This window comes from Podarcis liolepis, assembly GCF_965112155.1.
Source record: "Podarcis liolepis genome assembly, chromosome: 14".
Lineage (NCBI taxonomy): Eukaryota > Metazoa > Chordata > Lepidosauria > Squamata > Lacertidae > Podarcis > Podarcis liolepis.
The window spans coordinates 49,163,733-49,182,571 of record NC_139569.1 but is presented as its reverse complement, the minus strand read 5'-3'; the positions used below and the strand labels follow the sequence as shown (position 1 = coordinate 49,182,571).

At 46.6% G+C, this 18,839-nt stretch overlaps 1 protein-coding gene across 7 annotated transcripts in view; it reads right to left on the bottom strand.

Moving 5' to 3' along the window:
• Positions 1–284: 284 nt before the first annotated feature.
• The window catches only part of DAPK2 (death associated protein kinase 2), a 70,640-nt gene continuing 52,085 nt past the window's right edge, over positions 285–18,839 (bottom strand). For 4 of the 7 annotated variants that reach the window (XM_083475870.1, XM_083475872.1, XM_083475871.1 and 1 more), the window contains 3 exons: positions 16,890–17,042; positions 12,886–12,931; positions 9,673–11,225 (listed from right to left, as the gene is read on the bottom strand). In XM_083475870.1, coding sequence (XP_083331996.1) covers positions 10,575–11,225; positions 12,886–12,931; positions 16,890–17,042 — 850 coding nt within the window. In that variant the 3' untranslated portion in view covers positions 9,673–10,574. Of the gene's footprint in view, positions 5,743–7,311; positions 7,396–8,514; positions 8,605–9,672; positions 11,226–12,885; positions 12,932–16,889; positions 17,043–18,839 lie in introns of those variants that run through there. The other 3 variants (XM_083475874.1, XM_083475876.1, XM_083475875.1) reach the window with 1 other exon arrangement.

Below are 18,839 nucleotides of genomic sequence, written 5' to 3'. Positions count from 1 at the left end.
ACACCTGCAAGCCCAGCTGCACAGTCCTGGTCATGCACGGAGCTGGCTGTAAAGAACCATCTGGTGACAGCTCAGTGGGTAGGGCAGAGGCCACCCACCCCACTGCCACCTGAATCCTCTTCCCAGAGAACTGAAGCAGGGCCAGAGATGAATATTTGCCACAAAGGTGTGGTGTGGCATCCTCATGGATTGATGCCAGCTTTGTCCATTCCTATCCTACTTTTCTCTTTTGATGGGTTTGCTGAATTTACATCCACAGCCTGATTTTAATAATAATAATAGTAATAATAATAATATTTTTATTTATACCCTGCCCCCCGTGGCCAGAGCCAGGCCTCAGGGCAACTAACACCAATAAAATTACAATAAAACATAATAGTGGGGGTGGGGACAAACAAACAAACAAAATCAATTTATTAAAATATAGGTTAAAATACAATTTAAAATGCAGCCTCATTTTAATAGTAGCCCACAAATCCAAACCATAAGGGGAGGGAAACATAAGGGTCAGACTGAGTCCAAACAAAAGGCCAGGCTTTCTTGCAGGGCCTGCGGAAAGATGTCAAGTCCCGCAGGGCCCTAGTCTCTTGTGACAGAGCGTTCCACCAAGTCAGGGCCAGCACTGAAAAGGCCCTGGCCCTAGTTGAGACCCTAGTTTTACCCATACTGGGGGAGCAGAGGATGAAAGGTCAGTGGGGGCTGCTACAGCTGCTGTCACCCCCCCACCACCTACTGCTTCACTTGGGCTGGGAACAAGTGCGTCAAGACCCACTTTCCCTGACCCAGCTCCATCATCCCTTCCCCTGAACCCTCACTTGCACTGATTGTGAATCTCCCCTACCCTTTTGCAGGTGGCTGAGTCACTTGGGATGGGGAGCCTCCAGTTCCTTTCCAAATCACCACCCATTCTATCCAGTGCAACCCGAACCTTGCCAGGACTTTAGCTCTTTGCGCTTCACCAAGTCCTACCCTCAAAGCAAGCATTAAAACCAATAGGTGGCTTTTCCATTGCACCAACGCTAGACTGAGACAGGAGCTTTTGGCTGCAGAGGCCCATTTCATCACCAACACATCCTGTGCCCACTCCATCCATGCAAAGCAGGTATCAGATAGTTAGCAGAAGTAGCTGCTATTGGAAACATGCAGATCCCAGATCTTTGCTGTACCCTCAAAAAGCAACAACTGTGACTTGGCACAGGAGACAGATTCTTAAAGAAAGGGAAGAGGTTTCTTTTGCTTGGTGGAACATGCGTGTAGGGCCAGCCTGAGTGCACAATCACGTCAATAGACTGTTTTGAATTACTGCTTTTTAAGGCGGGGCTGTTACAACTGTACAACATCTAGCAAAGGTGCTGCTGAGTGTTGCAATGTCAGATACGCAAGTTGGCTTGGTTCACATGCCAGCATTGCAAAGAATTGTGGGATGTGCCTCTCAGATAGTGCAAAGCAGCTACCTGTGATAGGGAATCTGCAGGTAACTTGCTTTTTCTACCCATGGAATGAGAAGGTGGTTGCAATGAACACACTATGTTAGTCCCTAGCCAATTCAGGACCATAGCTCAGTGGTAGAGCACCAGCAGGAGCCTCCGAGTCTAATTCATATTAAGCATCTCTGGTTTAAAAAAAGATCCAGGGGCAAGGTGATGGGAAAGACCCTCCTCTCTGCCCATGATCCTTGTGGAGAGTTGCCGCCAATCACGAGGAGATGCACATATTGTAATAAGTCAAAGCTTTCCACTGCCTCAAACCCAGAGATCAAAGGCAGTTTGTGAACTTTACATTGGAAACGGTTCAAACATTTCCCATTACTGCAATGAGCTAAACTGCTTTGCAATGCAGATTGCATTGATTTGGTTTATGTAGCCGCTGAACGCTGAATGATCTCCCGTACAATTAATCTCAAGTGATGCTACGCATGTTAAAATCACTGATGCAGGGGATCAAGATTACGGTGCCAAGCTTAATGTAATACCGTGCACACAATTTCCCCTTTCTGCATCATGACCAGCTGAACATAGCAAACCTGAGCTTTATTTCCTGCATTATCTATCCTTTAAGTGTCCTTTGCAGATGGAAGTAGGTGCAGTTGTTCTATGTTAGTAGGAGTGAACAACTGCAACTTGCTTCCATGGAGTGGATGAGCCCCAGAATTCCTGAATCTTCTGCAAATCAGTTCTTTTTTTTAAACCTTCTGTATATTCTTCAATATGTACTACAGATCTAATGCCCAAATACAGTACAGTGGAGCCTCTATTTACGGACGTAATCAGTTCCAGAGGTCCGTCCGTAAGTCGATCCGGGTCGCTGGTAGAAGCGCCGTTCTGCGCAGGCGCATTCGGCGGCGCCGCACTTCTGCGTGTGTGCAAACGGCAGAAGCTGTTTCTGCACGTGCACGAATCACAGCAAATCCAGTATTTACTTCCAGGTTTGCTGCGGTTGCAACTTGGATCGGGCCCAAGTAGAGGCGGTCGTAAGTAGAGGTTCTACTGTATCAAGTTTAGAATTTTTAACTCATTATCTCCTAACAAAGCAAATGTGTAACTGTTTTATTCTGAAAAATGTTCCTCAGGATAAGTGGGGTGGTACATTTTGGTATACAGCTGAACACAACATGAGAAAAGCAGGTATTGAGGGGCTGCTCAATAGGTACAAATGTTGCAATGTGATGATATCGGATTGGGGGGAAACTGCCTCGAGGACAAAAGGAATGGCAGCTTCAAAACGGAAGAGCAGGCAAGGAAATAGCGTCCTTGTCTGAATCAGATTGCATTAGTGTTTCTTCTGGTGAAAGCTGAGATTTAACATGTCCTGGAGTACTTTACCACCACCACCACCCACCACCCCGCAGATGTGATAGATCACAGGTCTTGCCTCTTGGATAATTTGCTACATCAAAATGAATGTAAGAAGTTGCCCTCAAACATTTAACTCACTGGTGTTTTGTCTTTGGAGAGGGTAATTCCAACAAACGCACATTGGAAATTTTTGCAACACACACAAAAAACGAAAAACAAAAACACAGCATACATCATAGTGAATATCAAAACCCAAAATACAAGTGCATAAGCAAAATGCTGACCATAATGAGGTTTGAAAATATATACCCACACACAGCCCTTAAGTAAAAAACATGGAGATCTGGGCCAAACATGGAGATACAGGACCAAAGGACCACAAGGTAGTATAAAAGCACAGCAGAGTGATTTTTCAACATGATACAACTAGCTTAACTGAACAGTACATTTCCAAAATAATATTGAATATGTTGGTGGAAACAGCAGTATGGCTTATTATAACTCACTAGGAGCAAAGTACTGTTCCCCCTTTTCCCTTTAATAATATATGAAAAGACATGTAAAGCTGTCCCAGCAGGCTGGTCTTCATTCCAGGCAGGTGATGAAGGCAGGGAAGAAGAAGGAAAAGGAGGAGAAACCAAGAATTAGGAACATAAATTTTGAGAACAGAGCCTCCATAGGCCTATCCCAACAGGACTCAGGAGCAGAAACATGTGGTGGATGGGATGAAATATATTGGAATGGAATAAATCACACAGGGGAGGGGGAAGAACATCAGGAATTACAGCACAAGTTTGACCATCTTGACTTGAAATCTCCATAGTGTGCCCTTCCTTTTTTCCTAGAAACCAGGATGCATTTTCCCTGAGGTGGGTTCCTCTCAGATCAGGTAATCCTGGCATAATAGGTGCATGACAATGTTAAAGAATCCGCTATCCAAATGGCAAATGCAAAATGTGAAAACTTTGCAAAGAAACTTAGGCATGTCTCTGGTTGTGCAGGAGCTGATGTTTAGGTGTGTCAGGAATTCACTTGACCAAACAATGATATATATGTCTACTTCAGAAGCAAATCTCTTTGTGTTTAAATGGGGCTTAGTCCCCAGTAACTGTGTCCAGGATGGCAACCTAGGCTTTGGTTTAGGGCCATCACAGGGGAAAACAGGGTTATTGTGCCTTTAACAGCTGTATCTCTGCCAGCAGAACAAATCTGATTTCCCCTAGTAAGCATGAGGCTGGCTAGAGCAGGGGAGGGGGAGCAGTATTATTGACTGCCCTCTCAAACTTTTGAGTTATGCCTGCTGCCCACGGCAACCATGTTTGGCCTGCCATCTCTACCTGCTGCAGGGCAGCCATTTTGTGACTCTCTCTAAATCTGAAAAGTGCCCCCTGCTGAAAACATTCCTTTTAGACAAACCTACCTAGATGCTTTACAAGGGACGTGGGTGGCATTGTAGTCTAAACCACAGAGCCTAGGGCTTGCCAATCAGAAGGTCAGCAGTTCGAATCCCCGTGACGGGGTGAGCTCCTGTTGCTCGGTCCCAGCTCCTGCCAACCTAGCGGTTCGAAAGCACGTCAAAGTGCAAGTAGATAAATAGGTACCACTCCGGTGGGAAGGTAAATGGCGTTTCCATGCGCTGCTCTGGTTCGCCAGAAGCGGCTTAGTCATGCTGGCCACATGACCCGGAAGCTGTACACCGGCTCCCTCGGCCAATAAAGCAAGATGAGCGCTGCAACCCCAGAGTCGGCCATGACTGGACCTAACGGTCTGGGGTCCCTTTACCTTTACCTAGATGCTTAGAAAGTTGAGGTCATTTTAATCTGTTTCAGTATTTTTTTAACTTTTTGTATGTTTTTAAAGTAGGGCTATTCATTTTTCTAGATTTTCCTGTTTGCTCAAACCGTTTTGAGGGTTTTCTTTTAACAACCAAGCAGTTTATAAATTTTGTGAAATAAATAAATAAATTGGTGACTGCTCCCCTCTGGGCTAAGCTGTCCTGCTATGGGGGGGAGTGGCCAGAAGAGCGCAGGGGTGCCATTGACTAAGTCGCTTTGATCCTTGAGAGGGGCAAGGCAGGGGAGGCAGGATGTGTTTGCAGAAGGACGATGCAGCAGGTGCCAAGGAAAGGAGGCTTCCTCCTCTGGCCTTCGCCAGGAGGTGAGGGCTGGTGCCCAATCACTACATTAAACTGATTAGGATCAAATGTTTGCCAAATGCACCCAACTCTGCAGGAGAACAAAGACTGGTGGGAAATGTAGCTTGTCAAAAAGGAACATCCTGCAGCCTGCTTTTGCTCTTCTTGTCCGCTGCCCTTGATAGAAACAATCTCCTGTCTCTTTGCAAGAAAGATCTGGGGGCTGGGTTGCCCTCAAGGGCTTCAAAGAAGAAGGGGGAGGTTGCTCTCAGCTACACTGCGCCCATGATCAGCTGGCTGCCTGGGGGGCACCTGGAATGGACACCATTCCTACCTTATCGTCCTCCTCCTGCTCCAACACCTCAGTTTCCTGCCCAGCTCTTTCCCCTGGATCACCAGCTCTGCACACACTTGTTATTTGCAGTTAAAATAATGGAGTCAATTTTTTTCCTCTGGAAATGACACCTCGTATCCCACAGTCCACTCCTATCTTGGCTTCTATGTGACAATTTATAGTGCACCAAACGCGTCTGGGACTTCATTGTGGCTTCTTCCTGCCTTTGGAGGATTCAGAGTCCCCAAGGGGCAGCACGAGCCTTTCTGGTCTGTGCTTGCGTATACGTTGGGGGTAGAAAGAGCCCCCGAGACAAAGTGTTCAGTTGTGCAAGAGCTGCGCTGTTAGGCACTTGGAAATCTCAGTCCGACACCCGTTTCTGTTTGGCGGAGTTAAGATATACTGCTCGTCCTCCTCAAGAGATGGTGAGGGGCTGGCCGGCTGGGAAGATCTTCCTCGTGGTCACTTTCACAATTGCGCTGGAACAAAGGAGAAAATAGGTGACGTTTCAGGCAAGGCTCAGCATCTGCAGACTTTTCCTTGCCCCTCTTTTTATACACACACTAATTATTATTATTATTATTATTATTATTATTATTATTATTATTATTATTATTCTATACAACCATCTGAGGAACACAGGGCAGTTCACAATATAAAAAGACCTAACATAGTAATAAACCGTAACAATAACCCTGCCCGCCAAAGGAGGAACCAACACTCATGGAGAGGAGCACCAGGCCCCTCTGGGGGTGCTGGCATGGGGGGGCATGCTCTCCCACCGGGGCAGGTGGCGCAGCACATGTTTTTTGTGTGCCACCATCCCTGGATCCCAGCCTTGCAAGGCTAAGGGGGGGGGAGCGACAACCTTGAGCCCTTCGATCCCAGCATTGTGCAAGGCTAGGATCGAGGGGTGCGTGGCTGCCACACCCCCCCCTGCAGCCTTGCAAGGCTAGGATCTGGGGAGGGTGGCATGAGGAGGGTGCAACAGCCGTGGCTGCCAGGGCTGGTGTCGCTCCAGCTCCAACAGGGGCTGGACAGGTGCATTGGGGTCCGTTTGTCCTTGGCCCCTCACGCCACCCCTGGCATGGGGGCATGTGCATGGGTCCACCTACCCACCCAGGGCAACATGGAGACATGCTCTATTGCTGGGTGGGCAGACTTCTGGCTTGCATGAACAACTTTGTTTTTCATTACAAAACCCAAGGTCCACCAAACAGAGAAGGTACAAAATAATCACTCAAGGTGATGAGCATTGAATTGCAGATCCCGGTGCCTTTGCACACACGCTCAGCTCAGGAATCTCTCTCTCTCTCTTCCAGCAGATCCCCACCTGTCTTCTGTCTGCCCCTGCACTGAACGACCCAAGCAACAAAGACGTTCCCAAGTGGGGAGATGGAGGAGTGGGTGAGAGGTAACTCTTAAATGGCTCAGGAGTGCCATACCTCAAGGACTGCCTCTCTTCAGTCACCTGCATGGGGGCGCCTGTTTCGTGCCCCCTCAAAAGTCCATGCACAGGGCCACAGCCCCTCTGGCACCCCCCACACTATGCTCCTGTACCTGGAGAATCTAGAGCTCTGCTCAAAGCTCTTTAACTTTGCCTTGCATAGCTAACCATGATGTTCAGCATGCGCAATAGCAGTGCCGAGGTAGCACTTCTGTATTCCTCAGCATTCGCGAGAGAGCATGCCAATATCAACCTCTTGTTCCTCAGCAGCCCTGTCTTGGCTCTATTTCGGATGGCGCTCACCTCCTGATGCCATTATTAGGGGGAGCGATGGCTCTATGCAGCCACCAGGCACATTAGGCCCCTGAATGACAAATACTAAGAAGCAGCAACGGGAGAAGGGCTATTGCATTGCATAGGCGTCTCAGGGGTTGGTTGGCCAGCCAGCTGCTGAAGGAAGCAAAATGCTGAGCTTTGCCCGATTGCCTGATTGAACAGGGCTCTCCAGCAACATTTGGAAGGTACTGCCTTGTCTTCCCCTCCTCTGTCGCAAACAACTGGGCATGTCAACTTTCCACTTCCTTTGCCCCCATGTACTTACCAAGCTTTCATCTTGCATTAGGCGAACTTTTCTCACCAAGGTGCGAGATAAATGGTTGCACAGTGCAACAATACTGTAAGTAAGCTGGGGGAACAACAAGGATATTGTGGTTATACTCTTGAAAGGCAGAAGATGACCCTGCAGAGCCACTTATGGGATGTCCCCACAACCCCCAGTGCATTTTATGGGCACAACCAAGGGGCATCTTCAAGAACTGCCCTGTCATCAGCCTCCAATACACAGGTGAGGTTTGGAAGCAGCACCAGGGAGACCTTTAAAAGCTGCATGGGGGATTTAGTGAGCTAACAAAACCAGGAAAATGTCATACACTAAAATGCAGTAATACAGAAAAGATTCAGCTGGACTCTATTGTCTCTGGTTGACCCAGTTCACTGTGAGCTCACCTGGGTCAGAAGGAGGCAGGTCTCAGTGCTCAGACAAAGTGCTCAGTATAGCTGAAATGATTATCGGGGACTACATAGGGCTAATCCTTGAAGACAGTCTGAACTGGGACAGGCAGCTGTGCTCCTCAGCAATAAGAGAGGGTTGGGAAGCCACCCATCCCCTGCTCCTGAGAGCTGCCTACCTCTGTGGGGAAGGTGATCAGAGGCCAGCTATGGCCATTCCTGGTTTGATGTAGCCTCCCATCTTGATTACTTAGGGACTACCCTTGGAGATGGTTTGAAAACTTCAGCTAGCAAAGAACAGGCCTGGTGAGAGCTGTAGTCCAACAAGATCTGGAGGCCACCATGTTCAGGAAGGGTGGCCTAGGCATCTATCCTAATGACACATTACTCTATAGTGTGGCTATATGTTGAACTGCAAATTGTTTTACTGCAAACTGCTTGGATAACTTTATCGATGGGTAGTCATATAAATTTAAAATAATAATAAATAGTGTTGATGTTAACAAGACCGGCCTGCACTTACTAGCTAACTTCTAGAGAGAGAGAAGCCAGTTCTGCAGATAGCTCTGAAAGGTACAATATATGTCACTTTAAAAAAATAATGTTGTTTCTTTAAAATGGTGATGGGGAACCTGTGGCTCTCCAGAAGTTGCTGGAGTAAACAACCACCTGCTCCAATATCATTTGGAAGACCAAAGGCTGCCCATCCCTGCTTTAAAACAAAACAAAACAGAAATCTTTCTTCTTTGTAGAGAGCACAACACATGCATCAGCAACCACACTCCAAGTACAGTACCTTCCACCGTCTCCGGGCATATTGCTTTTTGAAGTTTTCCAGGTTAATGACCGACTCCCGCCTCACCAAGGCTTGGCATTTGTCCTTTGGCTGGGAAAGACAAGAGAGAACAAGGTCAGTGCTTCAGAAAGCCTGGGTCATTAAATATATATTATGTGGGTTGTGCGCTTTAAGTACGGGGGGGGGGGGCAATTGTGGTGCCATCCAGATGTTGCTGGACTTCAATTCCCATCTGTCCCAGGCAGTACGGCCATGTATCAGGGAGCTGTAACTCAACAGCATCAGGCAGGCCACAGGCTCTCCATCTGGACCTCAAGTCTTTGACATTATCATCCTCTCTGTCTGAAGTTTGACAGTGATGAGACTGGCACAACCAAGTGTAACAGCAATAAAATGGTAGCAAATAATTTACATCTTAGGACTTAGCTGGCTCCAATGGGACAACCGGTTATGCAGAATTCAGACAGGCCTCAGGGTACCTACCTTATCTCACACAAGTGAGAGCTTCCAAGCATATTCAAAGCCGACCCACATGTCAGTTTGGAAGCTACTTTCTTCAAACCTTGGAAAAAGCTGGACTTACTGGACTTCCCTGGCTTGAACGCAAACCAGTACTTAGCACACCCCCTCCATCAAGTGACAGCCTCATCTTGCTGAGACCATCACTAGAAACGAATTAATAGCCAATGGGCAAACACTATTCACTCAACCAATCCTAGGGTGCAGGGTTTGGGACCATCAAGGAAAGGTGAGTAAGAGGCGACATGACAGAAGGGCAGAACATTATGCATGGAATGGCGAAAGTAGTTAGAGAATTCCATGCCTCCCGCCCCACCAGTAATACTAGAATTCGTGGGCTGAGGCAGTGGTGGCCCCAAATTTGGATGGCTTTAAAAGAGGATTAGGCCAATTAATGGAGGATAAAACTAGCCACAAAGGCTATGATTTGCCTCCACAATCAGAGGCAGTAATGCTTCTGAATACCAGTTGCTGGAAACCACAGGAGGAGAGAATGACTCTTGTGCTCAAATCCTGCTTGCGGGCTTCTGGGTAGCTGCTCTGAGAAGGACCAGACAGGCCACCGGCCTCATCCAGCAAGCTCTTATTATGTTCTTTTGTGTAGCATACAGACAGATGATGCTGCAAGTAACCACACTGTATTAAATAAATATTTATTGTCTCTATAAGTGTGAAATTAGTTCAAAGGCAGGAACAAAAATGTGCATAATTCAATTATATCTCACTCCCCACTCCCACACTTTCTCCTTCTAATAATCTGAGTCAAAACCGCAACAAAAACAAAGTCTCAGGTTCCATAAAAGGAGTCTTCAGTCATCTGGTTCCTTCACTGGACCATGTTCTTTGCTTGGGGTGGGGTAGAATGCCAAGTCTCTTGACAATGCCTTACGCATCACCCCAGTCAATAGCTGAGAGTAGAGTTGATTTTAGAGCTCTCCATTCACTCCGTAACACGTTCACAATTCTGCTTTTCAACTGAAATGCCTGCTACTGTTTGAAGTAGACTGCGGTCAGGATTGCAGAGGGTGCTGTGGGCAAGAAAGAGCTTCTCCATCTGAATCCATTGCTATTAAAAGCACCAGTCATACTGAGTTTCAAATCAATGCATTCTTACTGACTCTTTCACAGGACAGCAAGAGAGGCTGTTAAGGATGCTTAACTATCTACAATCAGGTATTTAGGAGGTATCGCATGGTAACAGTAAGCTGCTTCCATCTTCCAAAGTACAATGACAGCAAAGGCTTTCACTTCTAAATGCAAAGTACGCTCCAAAAAGAGAACAGGGTGTTATTCAAAGGAATTTCAATTCATTTCTAACTGGCAAAATTCACAGCCTCCCTGTTAAAAAGGGTAAAACAATGGCAAGAGTTCATATGCCCTGTGTCATGGCACATATATTTTCAGAGTTCAAAAAGCCAACTGCGACAGCGACGGTCAATTATGTTTTTCAGAAATAAAGTCAACAAGTGGGGCGTCACGATTAGTGTGCAGGAATCTTGAGGTGGCATGAATAGATAAATCTGAAACTCCATTTTAGACAGTTACTGACTTGATTTTGTAACACCTGGGTTCAAGGCAGCTAGGAATTCTTCACAGCAGGATCTATTTAGCAGCTCCCTAAGAGAGTCATTTATATCTTTGTTAAAGACGGAGCCAAAATTTCCAGTGATGTAGGCGTCACTTCCATCTTCCAGCTGAGAGCTGCCTGTAAATTCCTGAATCCACTTGAGTTCTTCGGACAATTCCTTACTCAAGGACTCGTAATGGGACTGCCGGTCCATGTACTTGCTGGCAACACCAGTGAGGCTGCTGCCCACAAGTCTGATGTCCTCCTGCAGGTGCTTCTTCAGGGATTCAATCTTGCGATACTCGTACTTCAGCTGGGAAAGTTCATGTCTCACGTTTTCATGTTCTTCTTTGTACCAAGCTTCTTTCTCGTTGTAGATGGAAACGAGGGCGTCAATGTCCTCCTGCAAAGCATCATGGGACACTGCCAGAGCACTGAAGTTCTGCTCCATCCTGGAGATGTCTTCCACCACATAGGCAAAGCGCTCAAAGTTGATGTAGGTGTTGTTGGGTGGCATGCTGGAGTGGCACTTGATGGTGTACTCCTTCAGGCGCTTGGTCTTCAGTTGCTGGTTCTCAGCCCTTTTGCTTTCTGGGACCTTCGTTTCTTCCTTGGGCTGGTGAGTCTTCAGACAGAAGTAGTAGGGCATGGTTATTACTGATCCGCAGAATCATGCAAACTGCTTCTATAGACACCACAGCATCAACCACAACACAGCAGGCAAAAGGAAGGCAAACACACAACACATATCCACGGTGCTGGGTGAAAACAGGATTCCTCCATGCATGTCACAGACATTATTTTATTTTCACAAAAAAAAGGTTGGTGGAACAAAAACATCCCTGTGAGCACTATGACTGACTGCATGCTGGCATCTGTGCATTTACAGTTTCAAAAGTGGTCAATTTTTGTAAAAAATAGAAAATATTTCAGAAAATACACTATTGAGCATTCTCTCTCTCTCTCTCTCTCTCTCTCTCTCTCTCTCTCTGTGTGTGTGTGTGTGTGTGTGTGTACTGGGGTCACCAAAGTCTGTAGCCCTCCTGGAAAGCAAGTTATGGGACAAAACAAACAGGTCCTTTCTAAGTGATTTCTGTGAAATGAGTGTGAGTGTTGTGTGGCTATTTTTCCTGTTACTGAGGAATGCTCCCTGTTGCCATTCGAAAGCAAGAGTGTCAGTGTGTTTGTGTGTATTTTTATATATATATATAATCAATATTGTGTGATCTCAACAATCAGAGCCAGAAGTACATGGCTGACTTCCCACAGTAAGTGTAAGGTTGATGGGGCTGGCCGTCTCTCTAATTTTGTGCTATGCCCCCCACAGCAGCTATTTGTGACTGGCGCCCCAGCACTCTCTCAGAATGTGCCCACTGATCCAAAAAGGTTGGTAGCCCCTGATTCATTGTGATGTGAAAAAAATCTTAAGAGTCCAGCACTCCAGATTCCAGCATGCAAAGACCAGCTGCATATATTCCATGTTACAATGGATGTCCAGCACTGAATAAATGTTTTGCGTTTCACTTGTAAATAATTGGCTATTCCAGATGAACTTAATGGATGCCCCATATTAATATCACATATCACTGTGTTCTCAATTATTCACAAAATTTGTCTGGGGTCTTCAACATTCAGATGTGAGTATTGACACTGGGCAAATGTAGGACATCCACTGTATCTTCTACACAGCAGAACACCACAAACACATAGCAAGACACAGAGAGGCGTGTGGTCCACTGGGTACTTCTAGGCTATAGCCACCCTTGAAAAGCTGTACAAATGAAATGGAGTGTCTTTTGCAACCTCCTATAGATTTGAAGGTGGACTGGATGGAGCAAACGCATACCAGATAGAGCCCAGCCAAACACAGTTGGAATGTGGTTTATGTCTGTCCATGCAACCAGTAGGCAGATGTATCACCATCACACAACACATTCCATGACGGAAAATTGTATGCTTGTCAACACGCATCTCAGCATCGCATATTTTTTATCTCTTGCTTAAGACAAGAAAGCATTAAAAAAGGCAACATGTATTTTTATTTTGCAAAGATTCTGACAATGTTTGGCAAAATTAATCTCCCTCCTCCAGTGAGGTTAAAACTGTGAGAAACCAAACTAGAAGGCCATTGCCATGCTGCCATAATGTTTAAAGTCAGATATGCAAAAGCAAATGAGAATTATGACAGGTGACATTTAAATGCCAAAATGCAGAACTCCATACAAAGCTCTGTCCAAATTAAAACACACCCCCTTCCCCTGTGACACCACATGCCCCAGGCTTACCGTGATCCAGGGGTGAGTGAGAGCTTCTTGGATGGTGAGGCGTTTCCTACAAAGGGAGAAAATTTGTTAAGTAAGCAAGCCCCCCTTGCAGGGAAGAGCTGCTGGTCACAACTGTTCTTGAAGAGTGTCGCATACTGGCTGCAGAGACAGCTCTGTCCGTCTCCCTCTTTAAAAGCATCCTTAGTCTAAAGCTACCACAAGAGAGGTCCGAGGATGAGCTGAAGATGAAGGAGACATGGAAAGAGAGCAGATCTGTGCCCATGAACTGCCAGGATGGGAGGCCACCTGAGAAGAAGATGGGGAGCACTCTCTGGAGGAAGAGCCCTTGCGCTGTGGTTCTCAAGCACCTATCAACCAGCTGTCTGCTGGGGCACTTGAGACTTTGACAATTGGGCGTGACAACCCACTTGTCAATCATCTGCTGCCATAATGATGTTAGGTGATTGGGAGGTGGGTTGTCCCACCCAGCTGCCACAATTTGGCCCACAGAGGTCTGACAGATAGGGATTTAGCCTACTGGGCCAAAAGAGGTCCCTATCCCCATCCCCTGCCCCTTTATAATAGAATAGAATAGAATAGAATAGATTCCTTATTGTCATTACACAAGTGCAACATTGCACAAAGTGCAACGAAATTGGATGCCATCCCTTAAAACAACAAAAGCAAAACAACAACAACAACCAAACAAACCACATTCCAGCCACACCCACACCACACCCATCAAACTCCCAGGTCACACTATCGAGTTACAGCATTCAAAAAGGCCACTGCTCTTGGATAGAAACTGTTTTTCAGTCTATTTGTCTTTGACTTGATGTTTCTATATCTCCTGCCAGAAGGCAGTAGTGCAAACAGACAGTGTCCCGGGTGAGATGAATCCTGCAGGATGTTATTTGCTTTCCTAAGACAACGGGAACCGTACAGTTCTTCCAAAGATGGGAGAGGATGACCAATAATCCTTTGGGCTGTGGTTATGACCTTCTGGAGCACCTTCCTCTCCCTAGCTGTACAACTGGAGAACCAAGCACAGATACAGTATGTAAGAATGCTCTCTATGGAGCCTCGGTAGAAGGACACCAGCAGTCTCTCACTCAGATTGTTCTTCTTTAAAAGTCTGAGGAAATAAATTCTCTGCTGGGCCTTCTTCACCAGAGCAGTGGTATGTGCGCTCCAAGTCATGCCCTGATCGATAGCTACTCCCAAAAACCTGAATTCCGCCACCCTCTCCACCCGTTCCCCGTTGATATACAAGGGCTGAATGTCCGCCTTTTTTTTCCTGTAATCCACCACCAATTCCTTGGTCTTAGCCGTATTAAGAGCCAGATTGTTCTCTCCACACCAAACACAGAGCCGCTCCACCTCGTCCCGATAGGCGGACTCATCCCCTCCTGAAATGAGCCCTACCACCGTAGTGTCATCAGCAAACTTGATGATTTTGTTGCTGGAATAGATGGCTGTACAGTCATACGTATAGAGAGTGTAGAGCAGGGGACTCAACACACAACCCTGTGGTGAGCCGGTGTTAAGGCTAAGGGCTGTGGACATGTGTGACCCTACTCTAACCCTCTGGGAACGTTCTGACAAAAAATCCAAAACCCAGAGACAGGTGGAGTTGGAGAGTCCAATCGCCTCTAGCTTGGACACCAGTCTATGGGGGAGGATAGTGTTAAAAGCAGAGCTAAAATCCACAAACAGCAGCCTCACATAACTCCCCGGCTGCTCCAGATGGGACAGAGCAGCATGGAGAGTGGTATTGATGGCGTCTTCTGTGGATCTATTTGCTCTGTATGCAAACTGGTAGTTGTCAAAAGTTGATGGAAGACAGGAAATAATGTGACGGCGCACCAGTTTCTCAAAACACTTCATGATGATTGGAGTCAGTGCAACTGGTCTATAGTCATTCAAACTACTGATTGTGGATTTTTTAGGCAGAGGGACAATAGTTGACGACTTCAGGCAGGGTGGGACAATAGACTGGTGTAAGGACTTATTGAAGATCTTAGTAAAGACCCTCGCCAGCTGATCCACACAGCCCTTCAACACCTTTCCAGTGATGCCATCAGGTCCAGCCGCCTTCCTCGGATTCGCCATCCTCAAAACCTGTCTCACCTCATGTTCCTCTACCGTAAATGAGGGGCCCCTATGGGCTGGTGGCTGTAATACCGGCGTCTCAGGTGGCTCCTTCTCGAAGCGAGCAAAGAAGAGGTTAAGCTCCTCTGCCAGCAAGGGGTCACCGTCGACAGCACCAAGGTTAGGTTTGTAGTTGGTAATATGCTGAATCCCCTGCCACATCTGTCTTGTGTTGTTGCTCCTTAAATTATCCTCAATCCTCAGCCTATAATCCAATTTTGCCCGTCGAATACCCCTCCTCAAGTTTGCTCTTGCTACACTGTAAAGCTGCACCTCGCCTGACCTGAAAGCCCTGTTCCTTTCCCGCAACAGGCACTGGACCTCTCTATTCATCCAGGGTTTCTGATTGGGGTAAAACCATATAATGGTTATAATGGTCCAGAAACTACAGATTACACAAGATTATTAACTGGGACAATATTTCACTGTGCTCTGTAAGTGACATTGGCTCCCAGGTTCATTTCCAGACACAATTTACCTTCAAATTACATTTAAAAACATCTTGGGACTAGGTTACCTGAAAGACTGCCTTCTCCGATATGCACCCTGCCAAAGCTTCAGCTCTGTTCTGCAGGCCAGGTCCTGAGTGTCCCTGTGGCACATGCAACCAGCAGGGAGGCAGCCTTTTTGGTAGTGACCACTCCTCTCAGCTTATGGAACAATCTTCCCAGGGAGGCTTGCCTGGCGCCATCCTTGTGGTCATCTTGGCTCCAGAAGAGCTTTCTGCTCACCCAGCCCTTCTAAACAACTATGTAGTAGTTGTGGTTTTTCATTTGTGGGTTCAGTCTGCTTTGGGTTGCATTTTTTGTACTTAGGACATTTGTGGTTTCATGGTTAACTTCATATTTACATTTCCCCCTGCTATTTACTGTAAGCTGCCTGGATAGGTTTATGCCGTGAGGCATAAACCAATCAACCCAACCATGGTGGGCAGGACCAGGAAGCTTGAGGGCTTAATCCCTCCCGCCTCCTTTAATTTCCCCCCGTCCGTGCAGCTTACAGCTTTCGCAGCACTCCCCTCCAACTACTGCTGCCCCACACCTTCTTCTCCCTAAATCCACAGATACCCTTTGCTTTGAGGGTTAGAGTTATGCTTTTGGGGTTTTTTTTGCAGTTGTATTCTCAAAAATTAATAAACATATATTAAAAGAGGAGAAAAAGAAAATGCAAATAGGAGAGCTACATTGATTACAATGTAAGATGCTAGACAGCACCTTAAAAAGCAGAGACATCACCTTGCCAACAAAGGCCCGTATGGTAAAAGCTATGGTTTTCCCAGTAGTGATGTATGGAAGTGAGAGCTGGACCATAAAGAAGGCTGATCGCCGAAGAATTGACGCTTTTGAATTCTGGTGCTGGAGGAGACTCTTGAGAGTCCCATGGACTGCAAGAAGATCAAACCTCTCCATTCTGAAGGAAATCAGCCCTGAGTGCTCACTGGAAGGACAGATCCTGAAGCTGAGACTCCAATATTTTGGCCACCTCATGAGAAGAGATGACTCCCTGGAAAAGAACCTGATGTTGGAAAAGATGGAGGGCACAAGGAGAAGGGGACGACAGAGGACGAGATGGTTGGACAGTGTTCTCGAAGCTACAAACATGAGTCTGACCAAACTGCGGGAGGCAGTGGAAGACAGGAGCGCCTGGCATATTCTGGTCCAGGGGGTCACAAAGAGGCGGACACGACTAAACGACTAAACGCTAAGGGAGCAGAGAGTGAGATGGCAGTAGTTGGAGGAGAATTCACTGTGGAAGAGGGGGAATGAACTGAAGGCGGCATGAGGGGGTCACCATCCATGCTAAGCCAAGGTATGGGTCAGCTCTGAGACAGGCCTTCCTCTCATCCGCCTCCTGGCGGGTCATTTGGGGCTCACCGGGTATCTTTTACCAGAAGCTTCCGAATGAAATCTTTGGCGAGGTCACTGGTGTGGCTGAAGAACTCTTCGTCAAATTCATAGTTCACAGCTGTGATGTTAGCCAGCGTCTCCTGTTTGGTATCTCCAAGGAATGGCGAAGCCCCGCTAAGCCTAGAGGGACCATAGGGAGAAAGAAGGGTCATTAGCCTGCAGAGAAAAACAGGGAAAATTGGTCTCATTCCTGACCCCATAGCAGAGAATGCTATGCCTGCAGTTTTTCTGCCTGCTTTAATACGGACCATGGGGTGTGGGACTGAATGGTGTATTGAGAGCTTCTGAAGGAAGGGAGAGGGCAGGCTGAGCCCATGAAGCTCTTAGAGGCAGACTCCATCGTGGATTAAATCTAGGGTCTTATGAAGAGCTACGAAATAGGAGACAGAATGATCTGATCTTATAGGGCACAACACCCAGGGAATTTCTCCTGTGAAATAAATGGGAGCTCCTCAAGAGCAAAACATTCACTTGTGGGGCTCCCATTTATTACTGAGAGCCAGTGTGGTGCACTAGCTAGAGTGTCGAACTCGGGCCTGGGAGAGCAGGGTTCGAATTCCTACTCAGCCATGAAGCTCAGTGCGTGACTTTGGGCCTAACCCACCTTCCAGGGTTGTTGTGAGGATAAAAGTGGAAAGAAGGAGAAGCACGTATGCAGCCTTGAGCTCCTTGGTGGAAAGGCGGGATTTAAATGTAAAAATAAATATATAAAATAAATAATGGGGTTTCCACAGAAATAAATCACCAGGGGATTGTGCCCTGTGTAAGTTAGTGCCATTTGGACTTCCTATTTCAGGACAAAAATGTCTTGGGCTCCTCCGACCCAAAATTTGCTCAAGACAAGAGGTAGGAAACATGTAGTGAAATCCAATCCGGGAAGCCCCTGGTGCAGGGAGGAAGTTATTTTTCTGAAGGTTCAGCAGCTGGCCTTGTTTGCAAGGAAAGAAGGCCTGCCTGCCAATAATACAGAGGGTGATCAGCAGTCTTTATTTAGCCTGGAAGAGGAGCCTGGCTTCTTTCTCAAACGCCCTTCACTGTAAGCAACGTCCTTTGCTTACCTTCTTTTTTAAATAAAATGTGTCATCGCACTTTCTTGTCTGTCTTTGAAGAGGGATGCTGAGTTGTGAAATCAAGAGACAGGGAAATGCTGCTCCTGTCCCAAGGGCTGAAACAGTCTCCCACTTCCAGGTCTGTAACAGTCACTTTCCATATTTAGGCTGTGCAGCTTAAATGCTATTTATAGGGATGGACCTTATCTTAGAGGTGAAGCATCTATTTTGCATGCAGAAGGTCTCAGGTTCAGGCCCCACAACATCTCCAGGTAGGTATGGGAACACCCCCTGCCTGAAACCCTGGAGAGCTGCTGCCAGTCAGTGTAGACAACACTGAGTGAGAGAAACCAATGGGTTGGCTCAGTATAAGGCTGCTTCCTACATCCCAACATGTTTGTGGCAGCATCTCCTGACCAGAATGTAGGAATCATGTCCCTGTTAGAGGAAAGGAGGTCATTGTGGAGGAGTGGACAGAGGCTTCATCTGGAACCAGGGAGACCAACTCATTACTGAGGAGGGGGATGCTTAACCCTTCCCCACTGAGTCATATTCTCACTCTGCATCAATACAGAGCTTTGAAAACATTCTCAATAATTTGGAAGGATTTTTGTGCTGGTCGGTGTAATTGTTTTACTTTCTGCATTGCAATGCATTATTTCCAGGGGCATACCTGAAGTTATTCACTATTTTGCATAGAACTGAGCTGTTGTTACACTTAAAAAACTGTCCTGCATTTGAGATTTTGAAAGACTTTATGGTATATTGTTGGTCTTATTTCTGGTCAGTTGTCCATAATAAACTGGTGTGGATGATGCTATCATAATTCTTCTTCTTTACTTTATGTGCTATTTTACTGCAGTTGCTT